The following is a 25,234-nucleotide window of genomic DNA, read 5'->3' as shown; positions in this document are numbered from 1 at the left end:
AACAAGCATTGACAAACATGGGACATCACTAATTCAATGCTTCACAAAACTATACAATGTAGACATTCCTTGGGATTCTCTTTCTGTCTTATATTGCTACAGACAAGTTCTTTTTCAGTGCCTCATCTGCCCCGACTGCAAAAAAAATCCCCAGATACTCAAGACTTGTAAGTCATAGAAGGATTGCAAGGTGAAAAATTCATTAATCATTAAGAGCTTCAGATTCTAGGATGGAAAAAGTTGAAGACCAGTAAAATGTTAATTTTAGTTAATCTTTGACCTTCCATTTTGTAGTTTTTTTAGCTTAATGGACATTCTGCTATAACAACAGGTAGAAAAGCTGTCCACTATAGTGATTGATATTTATTTTTGTGTTATCTAACTCATTTTCCTATTGTGTGGATTGATACATAGTAGTTTTCCTCAGTACAGAAATGTGGACAGCTTTGGGATTTGTGTATTAATAATTTGAATTTATATCCCCAAAAGAACAACGTTCCCCAGACCTATGATGGTTATTAAAACTCTTTAAAGGTCAGAGATTTTCTTTTAAAGTAGCAGTGACTTTCTGTCTTGTGCTAATTTTCTATACCTGCAATGCTAATGCAATCCTTGTGTGATTGCTCAGACCCTGTGCTGGGGGTTTTGAGAGGTATACAAGCAACCTTTTGTAGATCAAATGCTGTAGTACTTGATCCACTCAAGGGGAAAAAAAATTCTAGTTTCTTTGGCATTGAAAAGGTAAAATTATTCATTGCCCTTTATGAAGCACTAAACAAATGATGAGATTTTGTATAGTGTGTCAGCTATTGACTGAATGTATTTAAATCAATAGTGATATGAGATTTACAGAGCACACAAGAAGGGAGCCTTAAATAGTTTTACCCATTGACCTTTGTGAAGATAATAAACCTAAATATCAACTCTTCACCAGTTAAATTGTGTACTAATGAAGTGACATTGACTACTGAGCTACAGGCATGCTAGTGAGAAGTGTTACTAGTCACATAGGTAGAAATATGTAGTCAAGAAATGTGAGTATAAAAACCATATTGCTTTAACAAGCTTCCATGGCTATTTCTTAATAAAGATAAGTAAATAAATCAGTGTAAAGAGGTTGCTGCCGAACCACTTTGACTGAAATCCAGCAATATGAAAGAAATTGGCAAAAAAAAGTTGAAATATAATCAGGAGGCTGAAGGGAGGAATTATGGAGAAAGATTAGAGGAGTTCAGTATGTATTGCTTGGTAAAATGATAACCTGAGGGGAGGATGATGCATCAGCGCTGATGGGAGGACTGCCTTTCCAAGGAAGAGGGATTATTTAAGCAAGTTCACATGACACTAGCTGTGGAATATGGGGTTAAATTGTGAAATAAAAATGATTAATAGTAGACAGAATCCTGATAATGAGCTCTATTACTTTCTGTTTTGTTTTGCTATAACAGAAACCCAAGGGAAAGGATAGAAAGCCCCATCATTTTGACACTGGAAATTAGGATGGCTAAAACAGCAGAGTATGGCCATGCTGCTGTATACTTTAATGAAATGTGCGTTATAAGAGGGAAGGAAGGGAAAGGTGCTGTGTGATTTAGGTAGCTCTTTTGTTTACAGCTTGTATGGTTCTGTGAAATGTATGCCTCAGAATAATAAAAACCTGAGACGTCTCCTAACTTCAAAAGACTAATTTTTCTCTCTAAATCCTGATAATGACTGCATATGTTTTCCCAGCTAGTGAGAACATGAATAAATTTATAAAATATGCAAGGCACTGATTCCCAAAGTGTATTTTGTTTGATTCTTAATATAATTACTTATTATAATAACTCTTACTGAATTAGGAAGGGTAAAATAGTTTATTGTGTAAAATTAACAAAATTTTGATACCTCAGCTTCTTTGTTAGATCTTAATAAAGAATTGTGGGACAAACTCCATGTTTAGGCAAATTAGAAATAGTATTATGTAGCATATGAGGAAAAGAATGTAATTAAGGAAGGTATTGTCGAATACACAGTAGGAAAAAGCTATTGCCAGAAAACCTCAAATCCCAAGCTCAAATCTCAATTAGAAGAGGTTTACAGAGTCATATGAGAAAGAGAAGCATGGACAAGTGTAGCACGTGTCCAAGATCTGTTCTGGTTGCTGGTAAATGAGAGCCCAATGTAGGGCTCATTCTCCCTGGCCAGTGTATGAGCAGAAGCAATAAGGTTGGTGCTTACTCTCCACCTTTGTGGCAGGTGGAGGACAGAGACTTTTCTGACTTCCAAGCTCTCATGCTAAATATTGCTTACCAACATAGAAAAAAAAAAATTAAAAAAACCCTCCACATTCAAAAAAAAAAAAAAAAAAGAACTGAAACAACAACGCAAAGGTAGTGTACCATTTAGTTCACTTGCATTCAGTCCTGCTCTTTGAGGACTTTGCTTGATCTTAGGCAAATCAATTAGATTTTAATGCAGAAAAGTAGTAAATACCCACCCTGTGTAGTGCTTAGAGGCCCACCAGCTCTTAGACTAACATCCCAAATCAGCAGTTATTTGCCTATGGTTTGCAGAGGCCGTTAGGTGAGGGAGGTGTTCACAGCAGGCAGCACACTGCCAGGGGCTGGTATGGGACAGGGACAGGGGCAGCAGCAGCAGTATGTGCCAGGGGGACAATGTGCCGCTCTCCTGGGCACTGCTCTGATCTTGCTGCAGCCTTGAACTTGTTGCCCACATGAACAGGAAATTCACATTCTAAAACCTGTCTCAAGATTCAGATGCCAAATAGCATTGTAGGTGGTCATACAGCTGCAGTGTGTTGATGAGCCACTTTGGTATAACAGTTGCTTTGCTTTGAAATCACCTTCTTTCCATTATATGGAAACTCCTTTGTTGCCAGACTGTAAATTCCTTGCAATTCTTTGCCTTCGTCTTTCCACACGTCTAACTGTGCACAAGTTGTCCTCTGCTCTGTCCAAGAGTTTTGTATGTATCTATGTACCTATATTCCTATATTCTTTGTGTCAGCAACCTTGTACCTTGTAGAGGAAGTACTAGTGCCGTGCTTAAAAGCTGTGAAAGCTTGTGGACTTCTCACACTGGTGATCTATTGTTGTGGGTTTTTTAAATTAGATTGGTGGTGTTCTGTTGAGCTGTGTCAGGAGTGAGTGAGAAATGTCCTGCAATTTCCACTTGCAGATGCAGATGAAATCAGGGAAGTGTGACAGTCCTGCAGCAATCCCTGCTGGTTTTGGTGCCTTTGTTGGAGCACAGCTGTGCCCAGCAGCTGGTCTAGAATCAGGGAACCAGGAAATTTGCACAGTTAGCAGATATAAATACAGGATCTCTGACTATGAGAGATGCTTAACTCTGCAGTAAATAAATCCTAGTCCAAATAAAAGGCTAATTGAAATCTTAAAAAACTGTCTTGTGCCTCAGTTCTTCCTCTTTTGATTCTCTCTAGCTGCAGAATTTGAAAGAGAAACAGGTGTTATATCTATGGAGCCTTTCCATCTATGTTTCAAGTGATGTCAAGAACTATCCCCTTTCCTGTATAATTTTAGGTTATTTTTAGGTTTGTAAATTATTTTCCAGTTTCCAAAGGAGTTATCGGCCTCCTCATTATTTTGATTTCAGTTTGATATTCTGAGAAATTTTCAAGGCCTGCCTAATGAAGAACAGAATGAGGAAGGTGGCAGATAGGTCTTGGATGATCCAAAAAGGGGAAACAGCAGCCCAGTGGTGGTGGAACAGTAGTTCAGGGCATGGGTTGTGTCCCTGCACTGCTATGGCTTTGCAGTTGGATGAACTGACTCCTATTTCCATCTCAGTTTCTGTGTGAAAGCAGACCCGTTCAAAAGGCATTCTTGAGGGCATCTTAATGCTTTCAAATTGTGCTGAGGATTTCAGGAAACAAGAGTCAAGGATAGGAAAGCCATCCTATTAGGAGACCTACCCTTTTCTCTGTTTGGTCAGAGAATATGTCACCTGCTTATTTTAGGAAACAGGTGTTCTTTGTGTTTCCACCCCCAGGGCTCCCCATATCTCTGCAGCCCCTCCAGGAATGTTTAGGAGAAAGCAGAGCATGCTGTAACATACAGGTGTTGCATTGCAGCTCTTGGAAACATGACTGAGCCCAGTGTAAAAGCCTATGAATCAGTTTATATTGAAAAGAGAGAGAAGTGCCTCACTCTTTGTACAAGGGAGGCTGCATGTCTGCTTCTGTGAGTGAACAGCTTAGCACCCCATTTCTCTAGAGATATGAGGATTGATGGTGCAGGTATTAAGCTACGAATTTTTAAATTCTTGAATGACTGTTAAAGGTAACAGCAGGTAGAGAGAGTTGTATGAAGGAAGCATTCTTTCTAAACGTATCCTAGGCACTTGTCTTCCATCATGTCAGTCTGACAGCTTTCACTGGCCCTTGCTTTCACATTAAAAAGGGGATTAAAATGAGCTGTCTTTGGTAATAGTGTAGAGTTGGGCTCTGATGACCTGTCAGTAGTGGATTCCAAATGCATCTATGCCTGATGCATAGTATCCTCAATACAATAGTTGATTATATTTTAGTTGGGTTTTTTTTTTTTTTTAATTTGCAACATCCTTTTAATATATTCTTTTTAGTTTTGTAATGATTTTGTAAGCAAGGATCTAAAAATATGTTGTTAAAGACAAGTAAATAACATTCTTTCCTACTTTCAGATTAAATAAAGGAAAATCACAGAGTGACTTCTCAGACAGATTTTGAGTCCTGATTTGTGTCCTGCTTTAGTGGATAGGCCAATATTATTAGGGCTCAGTGGAAACATAATAAAGTGGTCCTATTAAATACTGTTTCAGTGAAGTGGAGAAGGGAATACTGACTCATATGGACTAGGCTCCTCTTGGTGCATAGCGTGGCCACAAACTGTGCCCATACATCAGTCACTGAGGTAAGTGTTTTGAGAGCTTTACCACCAGATCAAAAGGCAAGTAATAGGTGACTGAAAAGAAAACACTGGAATGACTGAAGTGTCCATTAAATCAGTGTCAGTGGAGTAATTTTAGCTGGTTTAACTCAGTAACATTTCTACACTCCTCCAATGCTGGCAGTTTTTATCAGAAGTTAAGATGATGTTATCAGTCCTCAAAAAATCCCAAACTGAACTTTGGTTTATTATACTCTTTGTTGTGCAATTTCTTATCTGTGGCATGAAACTGGAGATCAAATCTGTCAGTTCGAGAAAACAGTCACATCCCTGATGAAGATGTATTTTGTCACTTAAAACATAAACTTTTGCTTCACCAGTAGCCACTGCTGTAAGAAGAAGCATATATTAAATAATGTTGAAGAAGGTGATTGTCAATCTGAATTCAAGACATGCAGGTCAAAGCGGCATTTGTGTCCTTCTGTGCTGACTGCTCAGCCTGCTTCAAAGTTACAGTGTCACCATTAGGTGGCAGTTTCACTTACTCTTGTGTTTCCTCAATGTATGTTTTAAGTCTGAGAAGTTGCCTCTCCTCCTTCCAAACCGACATCTTAACTTTTCTTTCCACACCGTAGGCACTCCTGTGAAATTCGGTATCACAGCGGAGTTATACTGTATAAGAAAGATCAAGCTTTTTGCTTTTTCAGGACACAAGACAAAAGAGAAATCGTTATTTTTTCTTAAATAATGTAATCTAGTAATGAAATAAATGAACTGTGATGCTGTGGAAGGTTATAACTCTGTGAACCTGTCAATTTCATCATTTACTGGGAACTGTCTTCAATATTTGAATACTTGCCTTTGCCCTTTTATAAATTTCTATTTTTTCAGAGAAGATGTGCACACTCCCAGGTTCCAGACTGAGGAAAAACAGTTGGTAGTTCTTATTGCTTGAAGTATGTTCACCAGCTGCAAAGTCCTTCATCTTACTGCAGTCTTATTATATGTCTGAGTTTCCTGAAGAGCAGGGACTAAAGTGGGGGACTAGAATCTACTGACAAATTTAATTCTGAGGTGTTCTGCTAACACTGAGGGAAGCTAGACTAAAAAAATAAATACAGCTCAGAGATGCTATTTCAAAGATCACATAATAAATACCGTATTTTGTTCTTAAAAAAGAAAAAAGAAGAAAAAAAAGAAAAGAAAGAAGAAGGGCAAAGAGAAGCTAAAAGCAATATCTGCAATCCAGGCTTCAAAATGAAAAATATGACTGCATCCTCCGAATATTTAGTCTGGTCCTTTAAACTTTGTCTGGTGAAACTCTCAGTGAACATTACATGCAGATGTTTTTGTGAACTTAGGGTTTAGAAGTGAGAGGTTACTTTTTGCTCAGCATCAGTTTGAAAGTACCCCCATTTTGTTCCAGAAGCTAAGGACTGAACAAGCTTCAAATACTGTTCTTGCTCTTAATGAACAATGACTGAGACATTATGGAAAAGGTTTGCATTTTATAGAATTTTTATAGTAAACTGTACCTGCCTGGAGCATAGCACACAGATTTCACTTTCCCTGGTTACTGGTCCTGTTGTTCAAACCCCATAGCTGATATATTCTTAGTTGCTGAGCTTGGTTTTCTGTTCGGTAAAGGGAGAACGTTGTCCGTCTTCCTTTGGTTACATTTTTCTGTTGTGTTCCATCTGTTGTGGAGGTGGTATTCAGTCTAGCTGACACAGGAGCAGTATTTATGCAGTTTAAAGAGGAAGCGATATGCTCAGCAGACCATGTGGCTGCGGGTCTAACCATGTGTTTCACCGAAGAAAGGGTGCAATACGACTAGATGTAAACTTTGTTGCTTTAATATTATGCAAAACGTTGTTCCGACCTGCTAAAATTGCTCTTAAGGCAGAGTCATCCCCTTAACTCCCATTGAAGATAATGATACTGTGTTTTTCGCTGCAAAGTGTGCATATTCTGCTTTGTTGTTTTCTAAAACTGGTTGGAAATTGGAAGGAGAATGTATTGGAAAAGACAATGAAATTTGATAACTGTGTTACAGGTAGGAATTATCTGTTGCCCTGTGCAGGTGGCTGGCTGGTTTTGCTGTTATTTGTATAGGCCTTTTGCACAGTAACACGAGAAGGAAAAAAATAAATGCCTTATTCCGATGCCACAAATAATAGGAGTGGGAAATCTGACAGAAAAAGTATATACAGCTAGCAGGTTTGGGATATTTTTTTTTCCAATGCGTTTAATTTCAAATGGAAGTTGTCCCAATAGGCAGCTCTTATCTTCAGACTGAAACAGTTCCTGTCGTTATGAAGGGATTTTTTTGTCTAAATCATTTCTGAAATTGTACAGGATCCTCTAGAATGTAGAAACCTCCAGACTATTATTGTGGGTTTTTTAAATTTAAATAAGCTTCTGGGTGGGGTCATGAATATTTTCCAAATCGGAAGCCTCCTGAAGCCATCTGGGACACTAAGGCTTGATACTAGTTTCACATGCAGTTTCACTAGCGTGTTTCAGCCCCAAATAACAGCTACAAGCTCTGTCTAGCACTGTCTGTCATAGCAGAGCTACCACTGCCTTTTTTTCCTGTGCTTGGTTGTGTGACTCCTTTGAAATGTGAGAGGTGTGAGAGGTGCACAAGTGGGGCTGCTCCTGTCTGTCCGTGTTGGTCCGGGCAACGCCTGAACCCTGCTCTCGCACAGCTGAAAGCTGCAGCCCGCCTTTCTCATCCCTCTCCTTTGGGTGCAGAAACAGTAGGAGGGTAGACTGCAAACAGCCCAGAAGGGGGTAGATATCATTGGAGCAACAAGGTGTTGAAAAAGTGAAGGAAAGAAAGTAAAGCTGCTGAGTGCAAGATCACTTTTTGCCTTCAGAGGCTGTAATTACTTCTCCCTCCCTCCCATTTTTGTTGGTAATTATTAATGGCTTTTATCATGACAGAGAAATACCACTTAAAAGAGTAGAAAATGTCAGACTCTCTCCTCCTCGCCCCCTTTTCAGGCTTTTATAATGAGAAAAGATTAAAAATTTTCATCTCTGAAGTAAACGCAATTTAATGGTAGGACCAGTTCTAGTCAGGCTGTCTCAGAGCCTGGAAAACCTCATGATGGATTTGCCACAGCCTTTATACAAGGTTGATCTGATAGCCACACTGCCATCTACTTTTACCATGCTTTGTTAAATTGTATTGGGCTCCGTTCTGACAATCTCTCTTTCTATGACGCACTTTAGAGGGTGGGCCAAATAATACATGTGAAAGCATTCTCCAGTCCTCCAATGTGCATTCAAACATCTGGCTATTCCCCATACTTGCCTTGGCTTACATCATTGAATATTGTCTTTGTTCTGATTCTTTCCTTTCATTACAGAGTTAACTTTTACTAGGTACCTATTTCATATTCAGATCAACAGGATCTAATTGCTGTAAGAGAATTGTGCATCTAATCACCTTTATAGGTCACTTCCAGCAAATACATAGTAATTAACTGACCTGACCTTACCTGTGATCCCACTCAGCTCCATGGGATGGCTTTTGCAGTTTATTCTCCTGATTCCATCTCTGGAATACATTATATGTGAAACCAAGCTGTTCTTTCCATTACACAGAGCATTGAGGCTGTGCCTGTTGACTTTTTTAATCACACATCTCGAACTTCCTGTCCGCCACCCAGGTTAGCAAACACCTTGTACTTGGGGTAGGTAGCTTTATTCCTTCTCCTGTCCCAGACTTCCTCAGAGCACAAGCAGCCCTACAGGTTGTTCTAAACGGTGATTTTAGGACACGGGAAAATTTCTCGTTAGGCTGAGACTACAAAACTCCCATTTTTCTATTTCTAAGGTATTTCTGAACTCCAATTTTTAGGAATGAGTGGTTCATGTTTGAATTCTCCATTCCTTCCTTGAGGCAGGAATATCAACTGTATTGTTCTTACTGCTGTTCTGAATAGGACAAGGCTTAATACTGGTGGGGTGGGGGAACTAATTCTTCCTTGCTATGAATCTTTGTGACTTTCAGGTTTAGCACACAAAGAGGTTGTTCAGGAACCTAAAGAACTTTAGATCACCATGGTGAAATTAAGATTTTTATTGCCTGCGCAGCCGTTGTGAAGTTCCTTCCCAGGTAGTTAACACTGCAGGTGTGCTGCCTAGCATCAGGTGAAGTCGTATGGAAAGCAGCGTCACACAGGAGGCACAGACACTGAATTTTCTGTTTGAGCCAACTTACAGGTCTGAGGCAGCCCTTTTCCCGCATGAGCTTTATTTAATCTGGCATAATTTGATGTAATGGATCAGAAATGTTGTAACAAAATACATCACATCTGGTTTGCTGCTAGCAATCTGGAGAGTAAATGTCCCTCTGGACTTCATTACAGTGGACAGAAGTGCTTTAGAGAGGATAAATAGCAGGTTCTTCACCATCTACACTCTCTTAACTCAGAGTTTTCCATTATATCTAGTATAAAGAAAACAATAGGGGATGTTGGTACATTATCACATCTTGTCTATAAGTGGATGCAAATGTCTTGATACAGGATAACAGTGTGCCGAGGTTTTGATTGCAGGGTGACAATAAAACCCTGGCAGATGTATTGTTAGCCCCCTCTCCCCCCACTTCTCTCTTCAGCCCCTCCCTCTCCCCACTTCCCACTCAGGACAGGCGATTGGGAGGGAAAGAAGGACAGAGAGAAGAGAGTTGGAAAAATTAAAAATGTTTTACTAATGCTACTAATAAGAATAGAGAGAATGATACAAAATATACAAAACCAATCTTGAAAGTCTCAGCAACTGCAGAGCCGGCACCCAAAGTCCTGGATTGGACTCTGCAGCCAACCGGAGCTGGATTCAGTCTGTCACTAGGCCTCAGTTCGCAGGGACAACTCGCAAGGTCCTCTCCTAATGTCGGCCATAAGGAAAGGGATGAGATCCTTGTGATCTCCCACTTTTATATGAAGTATTCCAGTGAGTGGGATGTTATACTCCCTTGGTCAGTTTCTTGGTCACCTGTTTCTCGTTGCCCCTCTCACTAGATGTACATCTGTGCTTATCAGTCCAGTGACCTCGCGTTCCATTGCTATGTCTACCAAAACATGTATCTGGCTTTTCAGGAAAGCAGCTAATATGAAGGCTTTAGCTGACAGGCAAATTCACTAAAAGGGAAACTTGTTTTTAACAAAACCGGGGCACAGTGTGACTGCTTTCTGGTTTCTGTTAGGATCAGGAGAGATCCAAATATTTAGGAAAAGTCTTAGATAATGTAACAGGTGTTCGAAAATCTGCACAGAAACAACACTTTCAGTCTAAGATAACTGGTGATTTCAATATTTGGTCTGGTTTTGAATCAGAATAGACACAGGCCCCAGGAACTATCTCTGTCTAGTGACAGAAGCAGCTGAAGAAGATTCACTTTTACTTAACTGAGACATCAGACTGGCACTTCTGGAGCGTGACATTCTTTATTGTATTCTGCCTGCTGCTCTGAACTTTGAAGTGAATAAAATGGGCAGCATAGTGGTGAATATGAAAGTTTTAGGGTCACAGCTACTGTCATAATTTATACATCTACGGTGCTTTTGACTGGAGGATTTCAAAGAATTTGCAAACCCTGACTAAACCTTCACAGCTTCCCTAGGAAGTAGGATTTATTATCTTTTACAATTCCCATCAAGATCATTGGAGGCTCTTAGAGCTTGGAGAAGAAGATTAATGGAACTCTCTTCTCTGTGCATCTAAACCTTTGAATTTCGGAAGGAAGGTTTGCATTGGCTACTGTTTTATGTAAACCCATCCACCAAATGCTAGTCTATCCACTTAGGAGATCGTGTACCACAACCTTTGTTATTTGAGATATGCTTGTAGGATTTTAATAAGTGTATGAATTTGCATAATTATAATGAGTGTTTTGAACTATGAATTGCTAACTCTGCCCTTACCAGGTTATATTGATTTTGTATGAGACAAACTGCACTTGGTCATGTTTGGAGTCAGAGAGGGACAGTTCATGGACATTCTTCTAATAGTCTAAACAAGGAAATTCTGGGTAATTGTGGTCATCATTATTACAGAAGCACCATACATTCATATATCAGTTCTTTTTTTTCTTCATATTTATCTGGAATTCCATTTTTATAAACACATTTTTTTACAAATATCAGAGTCATATGGTAGAATTTGGTCTGCAGGACAATCATGTTTTCAGAAGACAGTGGCCTATTACTTACTTGAAAGTAGGACTTAATTTCTCTTATCTGCTAGTGAAATTTACAGGCTTGAACATGTATCTCCTGCTTCAGCTGTCGTGATCTTGGCAATATCAACTGCCATCCCATGCCAACTACTAGTTTCTGCTTCGCTTTTCCTCTTCATTGTGGTTACAATAATTGGACAGTGGTTGCAATTAGCTGAGTGAGCAGCCTTGGCTGTTGCATCTCTGCTGATGACTTCATTAGGAGTGGACAGAGCCTGTGGGATGCCTGGAAATCAGTGTCACCATTTCTGCACAGTCTGTGCTGCACGGATGGAGCGTCACTCTTAGGCAGGCACCGCCCTGAGATTGAAGGTTTTGCAAATGTTTTTAGGGAAAGCAGCAACTCTATGATAGGAGAAGAAAAGGCTTTGAAAGGACCTTCCCACAGGTCCTAGTGTCATAAACTCTTCTTAGTTTATCTTCTGTTTTAAATTTGGAAGATGTAGTTTGAAACCCCAGTTTATATGTTATATTGCATTTTTCCACAGCATGGATGCTGTTGTTACGCTCCTAATTCCCACCTGCTCTATTGTATCTGGCCTCCCCCAAAGATGACCTATTTGCCAGCCTTAGTGAATGTTGTGATATCCCCATTTCCAGAAACCTGCTTGCCTTGTATTAGTTTTAAATAGTTACCTAGCTCCTCTGCCTACTTATTCGCAACATGGCAGTCTATGAAGTTCCACTTCTGGTCCCTCCTAAATCAGAGATTTCCTGCGTTGAATAATGGTTTCTATTTCAAAAACACCATGGTGTACCTTTGATATTTGTGGACAAGTTTACTCTACAGTTTGTAGACCCATGTTTTCCCTCTGCTCCCTGTCCTACTAAAGCACCCCTTGCAGGAATTTAAAAAGTTCTGGGTTTTGGGGCTGTCAGATGAGAAAAAGGAAGAAAAGGAAATTGAAAGTTGTCTGGTCCATGCTGTGAACCTTCCTTGAACCTTTCTTCAACTAACAGCTGGAGGCAATATGAGTTACTGTTTTTCTTTCCAATAGTCAAAAAACAGAACTGGGGGAAGGTTTATTGTGCTTTTATACAAGGTTATGAATGTAGTTCACATAGCAGACTTGCCTTTTAAAGGTGGTAGTCTGGTAATAACTGCCTCTATAGTAGATTTCCCACATCTGTGGATTTTGTAGCAGAGCCCTCATCTCCTGGAAATTTGGGGAAGTAATGCAAATTTTACTGCTGAGAGCCACCCTTAGAAGCACTTCCATTTTCACCTGACAATCAGCAGCCACTGGGAGATATTGACAGTGTATGACACGCCAGTTCAGTGAGAGCATCCTTACTTGTGGGATAAAAGATCAAAACCACAATAGTTGTGTGTGTTTAGCAGTGTCATAATATGTTTGGTTCCTAACTGTAATTGTTGAGATGATTCAGTGGGGATAAAGAATTTGCCCAAGGACATACGGTGCCTGTAGGAGTGTGAAATTTTGAATCTCCTGTTTCTTCAGGCTTAACAACATGCCATAAACAGCATCCCCATTAACGCAGTAACTCGAAAGACAAAATCTATTCCATCTCAGATCAGTAGCAACTTTCAGGTGTAAGATGATGGCTCTGAAATGTATCCATTGAAATCAGTGCATTCTGGCACTTGTCATAGAGCAGTTGTGGTTGAAAGGGATCTCTGTCCCAACTGCCTGCTCCAAGTGGGGCCAACTTCAAGAACAGAATCAGTTGTTAGAGGCATTTTCCAGTTGAGGTTTGAAAATTTCCAGGGGTAAAGTTTCTGGGATTTCGCTTGCTGCAAATTGTGTCTACTCTCTCTTTCTTTCAATGTATACTTCTGAGATGAGCAAAATTTCATCTCCATTTTTTGATGAATGCTACTGGGAAGAGAGTGATCAGATGCTTCAAAAGGCTTGACAGTGCCATGAAGAGAACTCAGAGATGTTCAAACTAAACAGAAGTCACTTCATTTTCTACATCCTACGATGTGTGTAAGGCAAACTCTCAGACTATAACTTTAGCAGCAGATTTTCCTATGCTTTCCCCATTATGCTCCTTGGCTTTGAAGAGTAATTCTTCTACCCTTAGCCTTCTTGACAGAGATTTCTTCCCAAATAGTTGTACACAGTTCTGTAAATGTTAGAGTGACATTTGAAGTAAGTTTGAAGAGCCCATGTGCTCCTTCTTGGTTCCTCTGTGTCTCTGCCAAGCTTCAGTATGGCAATACAGCCTTGCTTGTCACCTCCCAGGGCTAGCAATAACATTTACAAGCTACAGTTTCCTCTGTTTGCAAATATTTCCACTGTGTTGATCAGTGCTTTTCAGCCCTGTTCTTTATGATGGCAGCCCAAAGAAGAGAGATGTGAAGTTTATTAGATAACATTTACCTTTCATTGTGGATTAAAGTGATATTTTTTTTTTTTTTTTGTAACTCTGCACCTGACTATGGCCCTTAATTAATTTATCCTCTTTTGTGTGTGGTGATGACAGGAGGAGGGAAAGCACATAACAAATGTGATGCTGATGGAAACTGGTCCGTACTTCTCTGAAGGGTGGTCACAGGTTAGCCTTGGGAGCTGGAGGCGTGGTTCATTACAGAAGTTAAACAAAAGAAGCCATAGTGCGAAGACGTCTGAGGTTTATTAATGGAGGGAGATTTGGGATCCTGGATCCTAATATGTCTTCTCTGGGTCAGTTTAAAATTTAGTAGGTCTCCACTGAAGTTTTTGTTGTAGACAGTCAGAAACCTGATGCCATTTTCCCTTACAATGGTAGAATCTTCGTAGTTTTAACTAGTTCCTTAAGATTACACCCACTTTGAGCTGAAAATTCTCAGTGCCAGTTTACAGGATTTTGGTATTATATAACTTCCTGTTAATATTGAACTAGAAAAGCAAGGTGTGCATTTTGGATTCAGATTAAAAAGAATTGTGTAGCAGTTCTGAAAAATTTTCAGAATTGCTTCCATTCCTAAGTAATTTCAATTCCTTAGCTTTATGATTCAAGCTATTTTTTTTGTCTGAGAAAGGACATTACAGTACTTGCAGTGAACCCTGCACCTTCATATGGATATGTTGCTTGGGGCTCTTAGTTTGCCTTCCTTACCTATATTTGTGTCTTCCATTCTGTGGATACTTAAATGATAATTTTTTCTGCAGTAATTTGGTATTTCTACTTGTGTTTAGAAAAACCTCATAGGAAAATGCTACAAAATAGCTAAGATACTGGAATGGGGAAGAGACAGTAGTATGGAAAGGGAAATGGTGAATAGGGTGTTTATTCTGTTCTGACTTTTTAGATAAATGGATAGGTGTGGTTTGCACTGCAGGTGTTCTTCAGGAATTTCTTATTTTATATGAACCATCCAGCACTTCTAGGCTGTTTTCAGATTTGCATGTATGTTAAAAGTAATGAGATCTTTTAAATAAAGCTATGCTATAAATTTCACAGGGTTTTGAAAATATGTGTTTGATGAAAAATATTCATCTGGATGTCATCTGGTCTATGTAAACATCTGCTAGCAATTTTTGTCTATAGCAGCAGTCTTATAAGTGATAATTATTATTACTGCTCCACCAGTATTCTTGCATCCCTGAAAATGTGATGAATGCCTTGCAGCTACCTCTATTATCTCTCTCATTTGCTGCTCATTTGGAAATATTTTGTACTCGTTGTACTGATAAGGGTGTCTTATGTAATTATTCTACTTTTAGTGCAGTTTGGTCTTAACTGGCATATGCTATTCAAACTGGAGCATTTGAATTTAAGAAAGTAGTATACAAATACAAGAGAAGCCAGAGGTGAGAAGCAGAAGAGACAAACTTTGGAAAATAAAAGCCAGGAGTTGAAGGAATGAGGTTTACTCAGTCTAGAATAGAGTAAGAGAGCTGAGGTAATGGTATGCTGGGTTTAAGGATATGAAAGTCCTCTTGTAAAGCAGATGTATATCTACCGAGAGTAAGGAAAGACAGCATAGTCTTAATTTGAAACAAAAAAACCTTTGGATTGATGTTGCAAAAATACTTCGGTCTGTGAGGGAGGATAAACCCTGGCAAAACCAGCACCACCAGTCCAGGTTCTTTACATTTATGTGATTGTACGTGTCCAAGATTTAACTGTTTTATCTTCATGAGTTTTCAGAGCATAGCAACTGATGATGATGCTATTGACATCTTGATGGACTGAAATTTTTTAAGCACAATAGCTTTGTTCTTAGGAGTACAATAAACCTATCAGTGGCTGATTAGTGATACTATTTGCAGGGTATTTTGCTAGACTACTAAAATGCATTCTTATTTCCAATGAAATGATTATTTTTAGGTGGGTATTTAAAGATAGTTTTGTGTTCCCCATTGTTCTCCCTCTGTCTTGTGTTTGCCTAGGATAGAGTTAATTTTCACAGGAAGCTGGAGGGGACACAGCCAGGACAGCTGACCCAAACTAGCCAAATGCTCTGTATTTAACTGGGGGAGGTGGCCAGGGGAAGGGAATTACTGCTTGGGTTGTGCTCACCAGGTCCGTGGGAGAGCCCTGGACAGTGAGAGCCCAGCTCTGAGAGCCCCACAGCTCCCAGCGCCCCACAGCTCCCAGCTCCTGTCTCACCAGATGATATACAAGGCACTTTAAGTTCCCATTACTTTTTTTTTTTTTCACCAAAAAAGGCATATTAACTCCTGGGTCCTAGTCAGATTTTGGTCTGAGTGATTAAATTACTTAACAGACTTCCATTGTTGAAACTCATCTGTATGGAATCTGCTTGACGGGAATGAGGATTTATTTTTTAATTTTTATGCCACTTTTTTCTTTGTAAAATGTGATTTTAGTTTTCAGAAAATTAAGGCTGCTTTTCTTTGCTATCATGTGCTGGTGGATATATTAAAATAAAAGCTGGCAGATTTGCATGGAATGGAAAGAGGTGTGCCGTGTAATTCCTATATGAAGTTTTGTCTAGTTTGTGGATACAAAGTTCTGGCACATTTTCTTGAAGGATCTTTCAATTTTTGCGAGAAGGTGGAAACATTTGGTCTGTATTCCCCGTAGTTTTGCACCAGCATACCTGTTTGCTGCACTTGCTCCTTGCAATGTGTCTGGTGCCTGTCGAGTTGGTGGGAATATCTGCTCAGTTGGGCTGACTCGTGCAAATGTAGTTATGGGGAATACATCATGTGCCCTGAACTGCTGTTGTTGGTGATTTCAACTGAATGTTTTTGAAGGGAAGGTATTTTTTCCTCCTTCTTGCACTGCCATCTTTCTGGAAGCTTGAAGAAGGAAGAAAGTTATATTGCTGTTTGGGAGGCAGAGGAAAGAGATCACAGGAAAGAGCAGGAGATTACAGAAGAGCTAAAGCGGAGAAGAAAGGAAAGAGGCAAAGAATGGAGATTAATACAAGAGAAAGGTTAAAAAGCAGGAGAAAGAGCATGAAGAGGTCTTGAATATTTTTGTCTCTGTATTCTAAGAACATGCCTGTTTCTGTCTCCCCATGAGGTTTATGCAGAGCCTTGTGGGGAAGAGCAGGGAATTGCTCCTTTGGATGCTAAGTGTAAAATTAAAGCTGGCAGGGTCTCAGAGCACAAGACTGGGAAGCTAATCGCTCCTAATAACATATTGATTTTCACGGATCTCTGGCATTATGTCAGGGCAGTTTTGAATCAGCACCTGGTTTCTTCATCTTCCCATCTCCAAGCTAATGGCAATGAAGCTTCTGGCTTTGTGATTGCAAGTAAATTGTGTTCTGGATATTTTCATCTGTACAAATCTGTGGGTCTTTGAAACATGGTTTCACCCATTGCTTCTATGCATGTCTCTGAGGCATCCAAGTATAATACCTACTGTAAAAGAGTGGAAGGAATATGCGTGTATTTTTAACTCAGATAACTGTGCCACTGCCTGTATTTATGGTGCTGAAAAGTGTTACAGTCCCGTTGGTGCAGATGGCTGGGGACAATTTAATGGATGCCTGTATTCAGGCAGAAGTCACTAGCATGTGTCAAGGAGACTGAGGTCACCTGGTTGTTGCCAGGTTACATTCAACTCTGAGCAGATTTGCCGTATGTGTTGCTTAGCTGTAAAGTGCCTTCCTCGAGTTTTGGGGGCTGACTGCCAAGACAAGGAGATCAGTTTTATTTGTATGACTGCTACTAGGCAATACCCCCCCTCTCAGAAGGGGTATTTTTGTAGCTGGAGGGAGTGGTCTGCTTACAAGGAGATGTGCTGAAAAAGCTCCCAAATACTCCAGATGATGAAGACTTGCAAGGTGAGAATGAAATCTCTTTATTTTTAAAAGGTGTCAAGTGCATAGGTGGTCTAGGCTGGGCCAGGCTCAGGTCAGCATGGGGGCATACACAAGGATGGGAATTTGCCGTCTCCTGTGATTGTGCAGAGGCTGCTTCAAGTATTTCAGGCTATTTCATTTTATCTGCTTAATTGTTACAGGGATTTATTGCTCCCTGTTTGTAGCAGATTGGCCAGAGAAGGGGCAGTAATACTCGATTTAGTCTACTGTGGGATGTTAGCTGAAACAGTCTAGACTTTTGTGCCGTCTTCAGCAATTCTGGGTGTTCTTCAGGTCCTTCTTACATAAGTTTAACAATAGTGGTTGAGATTTCTTGTCTAAGGACAATAGTTTTCTGGCAATGGGATCAGTAGAGCTGAAGGACACGAATTATTTTTGAAGGGAAGAGACTCATTACTACCCTGCTTTCAATTTGTTTTCTTCTAGTGTCTGCAGAAAAACTCATGTTTCCAAAGCACCTAACACATGGTGCTGTGGAGTAGGAACCAGCAGGGCTGGGGCTCTTGTGTCAGCTACTCCCCCTCACAGTCCGCATGTCCTCCAGCTCCCTTCTCACAGCTATTCAGGCACCAGGGCGAGCAACTCTTTCATGCAAGGCACAGCTGAGCTGAAGGCGTCAAAAGAGCCATTTCATGCTTGACTGCATTTTCTAATACAATCCACAGAGAGAGAGAGGAAAGAGAGCAAGGAGGGTTTGTGTGTACATACGCATTGCCTTTGAGTGTATGTATAATATACAGTACGTTTAGTTCCAGCTTGCAGCTGTGGGTGGCAAGTAAGAGGTGCAGACGTGAGGGGGAAGAGAATTGCACTTGAAAAAAAGAAACCATTTCTCCACCTTGAAAAAGGAGCTTGCTTTCCTTCTCTGTTTCTTGGCCAAGTGAAGATGTGAACCCCCAGGGCAGCACTGACAGCTGGTGCCCAGAAGGTGTATGTATGGCTGAGTGGGTATTACGTGTAGAGGGCTTTGTGTGTACAGACCATGACAGTGTGTGGGGAGTGCAGCTAAGAAAACTGGTGAATAGGGATGCTGTTCACAGCTGTCTTATTTTAATGATGATCCCAGAAAAGTTTTCTTCTTAATGGGTTTGTATGTCCCGTGATCAGAGAGGTGCTGCTCACCATCTATTAGTGTGGTGTGTTGCTGCAACAGCACAACTACAGTGATCCCCACCAAATGTTTTGTAACCATATATGTCTCCTCTGGCACTTTATCAGCCTGATGCGTATATCATTATTTGCCACCTTATTTGCATATTTATTACCACACTGTAGTTCTGTCACTGGCCATTGTGGAGCTAGCCATGGGTCCTTTCCAGCATGGACTTATGGCTGTTCCTCAGTTTCCTGTCCAGCTACCCTACTCTAGCATCTAACATTTAGGCACCGAGAGGACATAAGGATTGGCTTTGCCAAACTTGCTGTTTTGCACTAGAAGTTCCACTCCTGTCAGCTTGGGTAGCCTGGCTGGGAAACACAGGACAAAGGGGTGAAACATGAGGAAAGCATCTAGATTCTAAATACACATTGTTGCAGTTGGTTAAATGAGATGCTAGCTTTCCGGGGTCTGTGTGGGGTGTCTGGTGAGAATCCCAACCATTTGAGAAAACTGTAGCTTAACTGGATGAGGCACTGGTAAGAGTGCTTTAAGGAGCAATCCTCTCATATGTTTAGGGAGCCGGACTAGTTTTTTTTCTTATCCTCTGAGATTTTTATGTATAGTTTTGTGGTCGAAATCCTACATGGAGCAATCTGTGTGTCTCTGCCTCAGCAGGGTTAGCTGTGGGGAGAAGGGGTGGTCTGATTCAGGTATTAATACATTTATGTACATTTAAAAATTTTGCTGATAAAAATGCTTTGGAGCATATTCCTGGACTGAAACAATGATTGCCATGCCATAGTGGTTGCTGCAGTTCTGTCACAAGACTTTAATTCCAGCCTCTTAGAGGAGAACATCAGTTTCTGCAGGCAAGACCCTGAACAAATAGAGAATGTTAAGTACTATAACTCCTTTCCTCAGCGGAACTTCCCATTTTCTTCAACATCCTCAGAGATAATAGAAAAACACAATTTATTTCCTTGCTGTTTCTTACTTTTTCTCTTCCTGGCTTTCTTCATGCCTCCATCTCCTGACATGTCCTGTATTTGAATGACACTGACATTTGCAATGAAGTTTGGTTTGTTCCTTTCTTCATTATCGTTGCAGTGCCATTGGTTGTGTCAGCAGAGCTCTAGAAATATTACTTGTTAGTATAGAGTGGAAAAATATAAAATCATGAAACAGCACAAATCTGATGTAGAAAAGACCTGTTAGGAAACTTGCTTCATACAGTTATTTTCTTTTAAGTGCTAGCAATGGAATGAAATTCCTCTCTAAATAAGCAACATCTCGCAAGAGTACCAGAAATAGGAATTTTGAGCCATCAAAGGCAAGACTAGTTTCTCTAGTAGAAGTGTTGTAGACATTATTTAAAGTAGTCATTACATCTAGGGCAGGGGAAGGCTGGATTAATGGATGAGATTGCATTTTCTGGAAGATGTGAAAAACAGAGGCTTGGCCAGCTCATTATCACAAAAGGGCTCTGTGCTAACATACTTGTTGTTGGGGGTTCTGTCTCCATGGGTACTGCTGACTCCACTTGTGGTGAATATCATATCTTTATGTTTGCTGTTCATATTTGCCACATACAGTTGCTGGATGCAGTTAAACAGTTGCAGTGTTTTTACCCAGTTACACACCTTTCTGTGGTGAGTGGTACGATTTCTATAAACTCAGTGCTCTATGATAAGTGTCAGGGTTTTTCAGGAGTGAAGATCATACAGAATCTTAACTTCTTTTTCTTTTTTTTTTTGCAATTTTTTGTTGATTCCTTGCAGAGGCCTCTATCTTGAGCTATGATGGCAGCATGTACATGAAGATCATCATGCCTATGGTCATGCACACAGAAGCAGAAGATGTGTCCTTCCGTTTCATGTCCCAGCGCGCTTATGGGCTGTTGATGGCAACCACCTCTCGAGACTCTGCTGACACTCTGCGCCTGGAGCTTGATGGAGGCCGTGTCAAACTTATGGTCAATTTAGGTATTGTATAAAAAAAGTTCATTTTCCCTTCACTCTTACTTTGGGCTTGTGATTAGTGGTTTTTTAAATAATTTTGTTTAATTTCTGTTGGTTTGATTGGATTGATTTCTAAAATAACTGCTGAGACCTTCATAATGATATTCTCTTGCGGAGAGAAATTCTCTTCTGCATTGCTGCATGAAGATTTGCTGTCAGTTCTTCATTATGGACAGTGTTGGTTTTTAAGTCTTTAAGTTTTTAAGTTTCCTTTCTTGGTCTGGGACTGGTGAAGCTCTGTGTGATACATGCTGCTTGGTCCATCTTTTGATCAGTTACATCCCTCATTCATCTAGCATCACTCAAAACAGTCAAAGCCAAACATGGAAGAGATGCAAAATGTCAAGATATATATGGTGGCAAGCAGAAGTCCTGTGAATCCCATGCTCTTTACAGAATTTGGCAGCGTTTGATAGAACTTGATCTATTTTATTAATTTACTAATTATTTCTATTTGCCAGTTACTATATGTTTCAACATTCAGGGCTTTTTATATCAAGTAAAAAAGCCTGTGTTTTTTGATTGTGTCTTTATTAAAATGAAGGCAATAAAAAAAAGTGCACACCCCTCATCCCAAAGGGTTGTCTTCTGTCTCCTTAGAGTTACACTTTTTCAAAAAATAATTTAAAAAGACAATTAGAAACAAGTTCAACAATAACAACAATGAAAAAAACGGGAGTGAATGCACTATTAGATTAGTCTCAATCCATTTTCTTGCCGGTCTTGAAGTATTGTACTGAATGACAAATAGTCTTTTTAAAGAATGTAAATATACAAGTTGAAGCTTTCTTTCACCGTTCAGTGATGCAACTTGTTGCTTCATGTAAATCCAGAATATATCTAAGAAGAGATTCTGAGTCAAAGAGGCAGAACTATCATGACTGTGCAAAATGTTAAACTTCTTTGAATATGTAGGGTACTGTCTATGAAGATAGGTGCATGGTCTGTGAAAGCTCGTGTAAACTTTTAAATACAAATCCCCACCAACACAAGCTTTCACATTTTTTGAGCTAACAGTATCAGCATCTTCAAAGCCCTGTTGTGGTGATATCAGGAGCAAAACATGTAGTGGCTTTGTGTTATACACCCATACCTGTACTAATGGTTCTTGGTTTTTAACTCCTGTCCCAACTACATGTGATAAGTTTGTCAAGGTCTTGATGTGCCATAAAAGACCTTGAGTGATGACTTTAAGGTTCACCCTCATCTGGGCAATATGTTGTCCAGCAGCTGTCCTCTGGAACTAGATTGTTTTTAAAAATTGCTTCTAGTCTCTTTTTGGCTTTGAAAGTGCAAATCAGACCCTTAATATCTGCTCTTGGTAGAAAAAAGTGAGGAGAAGAAAATGCATTTAAACAAGTTCATATCTCTTAAAAGCAAGGATTCTCCATCCAAAGGGCTATAGAAATCCTGGCTCTTTATTAAAAAAGAAAAAAAAAAAAAAAGAAGAAAATGCAGTGTGACAGAGTTCCTATTTGGAATATATATATATATATATGTTCTGCTTAGCTTGACAGAAGAAGTGTGAAGCACTATTGAGTGTCTAGCTAGCATAGGTTCAGTTGCTGTGCTACCCAAACTGGCCTAGAGGACAGAGTGAATAGATCAACCTCAGCTATGACAGTAACTTCTCCAATAAAGAGAAACAGCACTCAAATGATAGCCATGTCTGCCTGTAATAACTTTAAAGTGATGGAAAATTTCATGGATTTGCAGGGTGTCTCTGGAGAACAGCTCAAAAGAATAGCTGTTGAGCATTCTTACATCTGCAAAGAGAATCTGTCACAAAACTCCAGTGCATGTACATATATGACTGCATTTTCTTCTGACCTAATACAGCTGGCACTGTATTAGATCAGAAGAAATCTGGCAAAATGAAGTTATCCTTTTCCCCACTGTTTCCTTGCTTGGCAATTATTGCTAGCTATTTTATTCTCAGAGGATAAACTTAATCACTGAAACACTGGCAGTGGCAAGCTTCTGTCGGGGAAGTGATGGGGCAGTAGGGTAGCTGCTTAGCTCTACACTACCCCCTTTTGCAACTCTGAGCCATTTCTTTTACCTCGCATGCTTTAGTTTCTCTCTTTCTTGAAGACACAATACTTCACAACCTGCCAGGGATTCTGGTATTATTTTAATAAGTGCTGCTTCTATCACCTTTGATACTCCCACATGAAAAGTACTACAGCATGAAAACTGCCAGACTTCACAAAAAATTATAGCTTTTTCTTCTGGGAAAGGTACCACTTGTTTGATTCTGTTCTATCTTTATCTTCCTTTAAAATCCATGAGAATAGGGGGAATTGATTCTTTTTGGTGTTCAGGGCATCCTAGACTTGGAGCTCATGTGACTATGAGGCGGGCATGTTTAGATTGCCCCAAATACACTTACAATTTTTTACAGCTTATTCTTTCCTTTCCTGTTTCCCTTATATCTTGCTGGAAGACAAAATTTTCCCTCATGATTGGTCAATATTGTGTGCCTGATTGGCATCAGTCATTTTTAGCACTCACTGGGTTCTGTTAAACCATCACCTAGCCCAGAGGTGAACTGTTCAGCTCTCTGTCTTCTAAAAGATGTGGCTAAAGAATTGACACATGGTCTGCACATGTTTGGAAAGAGATGTCAATGATGGTTTAATACAGGGACAAAATCTGTAAACCAAACCCCGTGTTAACTGAAGGCTGTTTTTGTGTAGTTGCAGGGACTGAAGCAACATATATGCCAGATTTGGTAGCTTTTGAGCTCGAAAGTTTTGTAAGGTTGAATCTTCTCCCAGAAGTGACTACAGGCTGCATCAGTGGAAACCTGTCAGCACTCTCTATGTGCAGCTCAACAGAAGGGTAGTTTAGACTGTTGGAATCTGGATTGAGCTTCACCTCTCCTCTCTTTAGATTTATAAAGCTGTCAGATATATTCCTTGAAAAACAGAATTTACTGTCTTTCAAAATGACAAGGTTGCCTTGCTGTTGAAGAAACAGAACTTGAAGAGGAATTACCTTACCAGAGCCATTCAATTTCAATTGTTCACTCTAAGTCACATCTAACTCTTTAAGGAGACTGTTCATAGCCAAAATGTCACACATGAGATCTGAATCTTCATTATCTGACCCTGCCAAAATCCCCTTACCAGCGAGAAACAATCATCAACACCGTCTCTGAAGACCTGAGCATGCCCTTCCAATCCCAAACATACTGTGATACTGTGGTGCTGATTAGCTACCTGTCAGCATCCCACCCAGTGTCTAACTCATGACAGATGTGTGCAAACAAAGACTGTTTTGAGTGGTGAGTTATTTAATTGTGCTTTTCTTGTAAGTCATTTAATACTATTAGTAAGAGCTGTCTCTTTCTTCTCTTCTTTGATCTATTCCATTTGATTACTTATTATCATTTGTGTGGTTATTAAGGTGTTCCCTATATTGTTTGTTTATTTATTTATTTTGTTTATTTTTTGTTTCAAAACTCTTCTGTGTGTTTCAGTTGTAAAGCTTTCCCATAGCCCATCAACCATGGTAAATCAAAAGATGGTATTCAACCCTTCAAAGGCCTGAAGCCTGCGGCCCGCACAGCAAACAGCCCTGAGAACAGAGCGTACAGAGCAGCCTGCAGGGGCTGGCATATCCCCCCCGCCCCTCAGCACTCGCAAACAAAACAAACAGGGGACACGGTGCACCACGGGCATGGGTGGGTGCTGGCTGTAGAAGGTGGGAGGGAGAGGAAGTGCAGTGATGAATAATTCTCTAAGAAAGAGGGGTGAGGGAGTTGTTTCAGACCTTTCCCCTGGAGGTGCCCGAGGCACTGCAGCTGCATGTTGACAGCAGGTCTCAGAGTAGTTTCAGTGTTTGTTATGTGAAGGTTAGAAGTTCAAATGTGATACAGATCTCACTTCTGCTGAGAAGGACTCTGAAGAGATAGGTCTAGAGTGGAAGGAGAGAGAGAGAGAAATTAAGCAAAACATGGCGTGGAACATCATTGGGAATAATTCCTGATGCTGAGATGATGTGCAGAAAGGGAAAGAAATGTCTGGTCTAATAGGGAAATCCACCTTCAATTGTTTTTTTTCCTCCCACTGATGAGCGGCAGAAGTAGTGTCACTGACTTTTATTAATGAATATTTCAGTTCTGTTTCTCCCTGGCCTGGCTCATCTTCAGCACACTGGTGGCTAAAGTAAATAATGTCTGCCTCCTGTTAATCAGAGGCAGTTCTTCTGTAAGGAACTGCAATCAATCATCCCTCTCTTGTCTTTTCCTGAGACATCTCCTCAGGAGTGTCAAAACATCTTTGCCCTCCAAAACGCAAAGTCTTCTCTTATAATTTGTATATACAAACAGCACAGTCACAGTTTCTAGCTTTCTTTTAAAAATGTATGTGGACATTTATATCACACTTCCTTTTGTGTGAATTGTACACTCAGACCTGCTAGTGTATGCCTGTTCACACTGTTTCTCACTAATAAATTTATTTTCCATAATCAGTACATATAAAAGCCTTTGTGTTGTTTTTTTTTTTTTTGGTTTGTTTACCATAGTCATGCAAAAATATTTGTCAGCTGCCAGTTACAGGTGGTTGACTGCATGCAAGTAGGAGAGAGGTAAGGAGATACACTATAACATAGGGCAAGAATCTGCACAGGACCTCATCCAGTTTCTCTGCAGAAAATAACCTATCGTGACCCTATTATCTTTCTTTTCCTTGTCTTAACTTAAAGTGCTCTTCC

The 25,234-nt window shown here is 40.0% G+C and overlaps 1 protein-coding gene across 4 annotated transcripts in view; it reads left to right on the top strand.

The window, feature by feature from the left end:
- Positions 1-25,234, top strand: part of NRXN3 (neurexin 3) — a gene marked incomplete at both ends in the record, with an annotated part of 967,932 nt that overhangs the window by 283,156 nt on the left and 659,542 nt on the right. For all 4 annotated transcript variants that reach the window (XM_080345007.1, XM_080345009.1, XM_080345010.1 and 1 more), the window contains one exon: positions 20,273-20,476. In XM_080345007.1, the coding sequence (XP_080201133.1) occupies positions 20,273-20,476 (204 nt within the window). The remainder of the gene's footprint in view (positions 1-20,272; positions 20,477-25,234) is intronic.

Source organism: Nesoenas mayeri (assembly GCF_963082525.1).
Source record: "Nesoenas mayeri genome assembly, chromosome: 5".
Classification (NCBI taxonomy): Eukaryota; Metazoa; Chordata; class Aves; order Columbiformes; family Columbidae; genus Nesoenas; species Nesoenas mayeri.
Note: the sequence above shows the minus strand (reverse complement) of the source record. Positions and strands in the feature narration are given on the sequence as shown.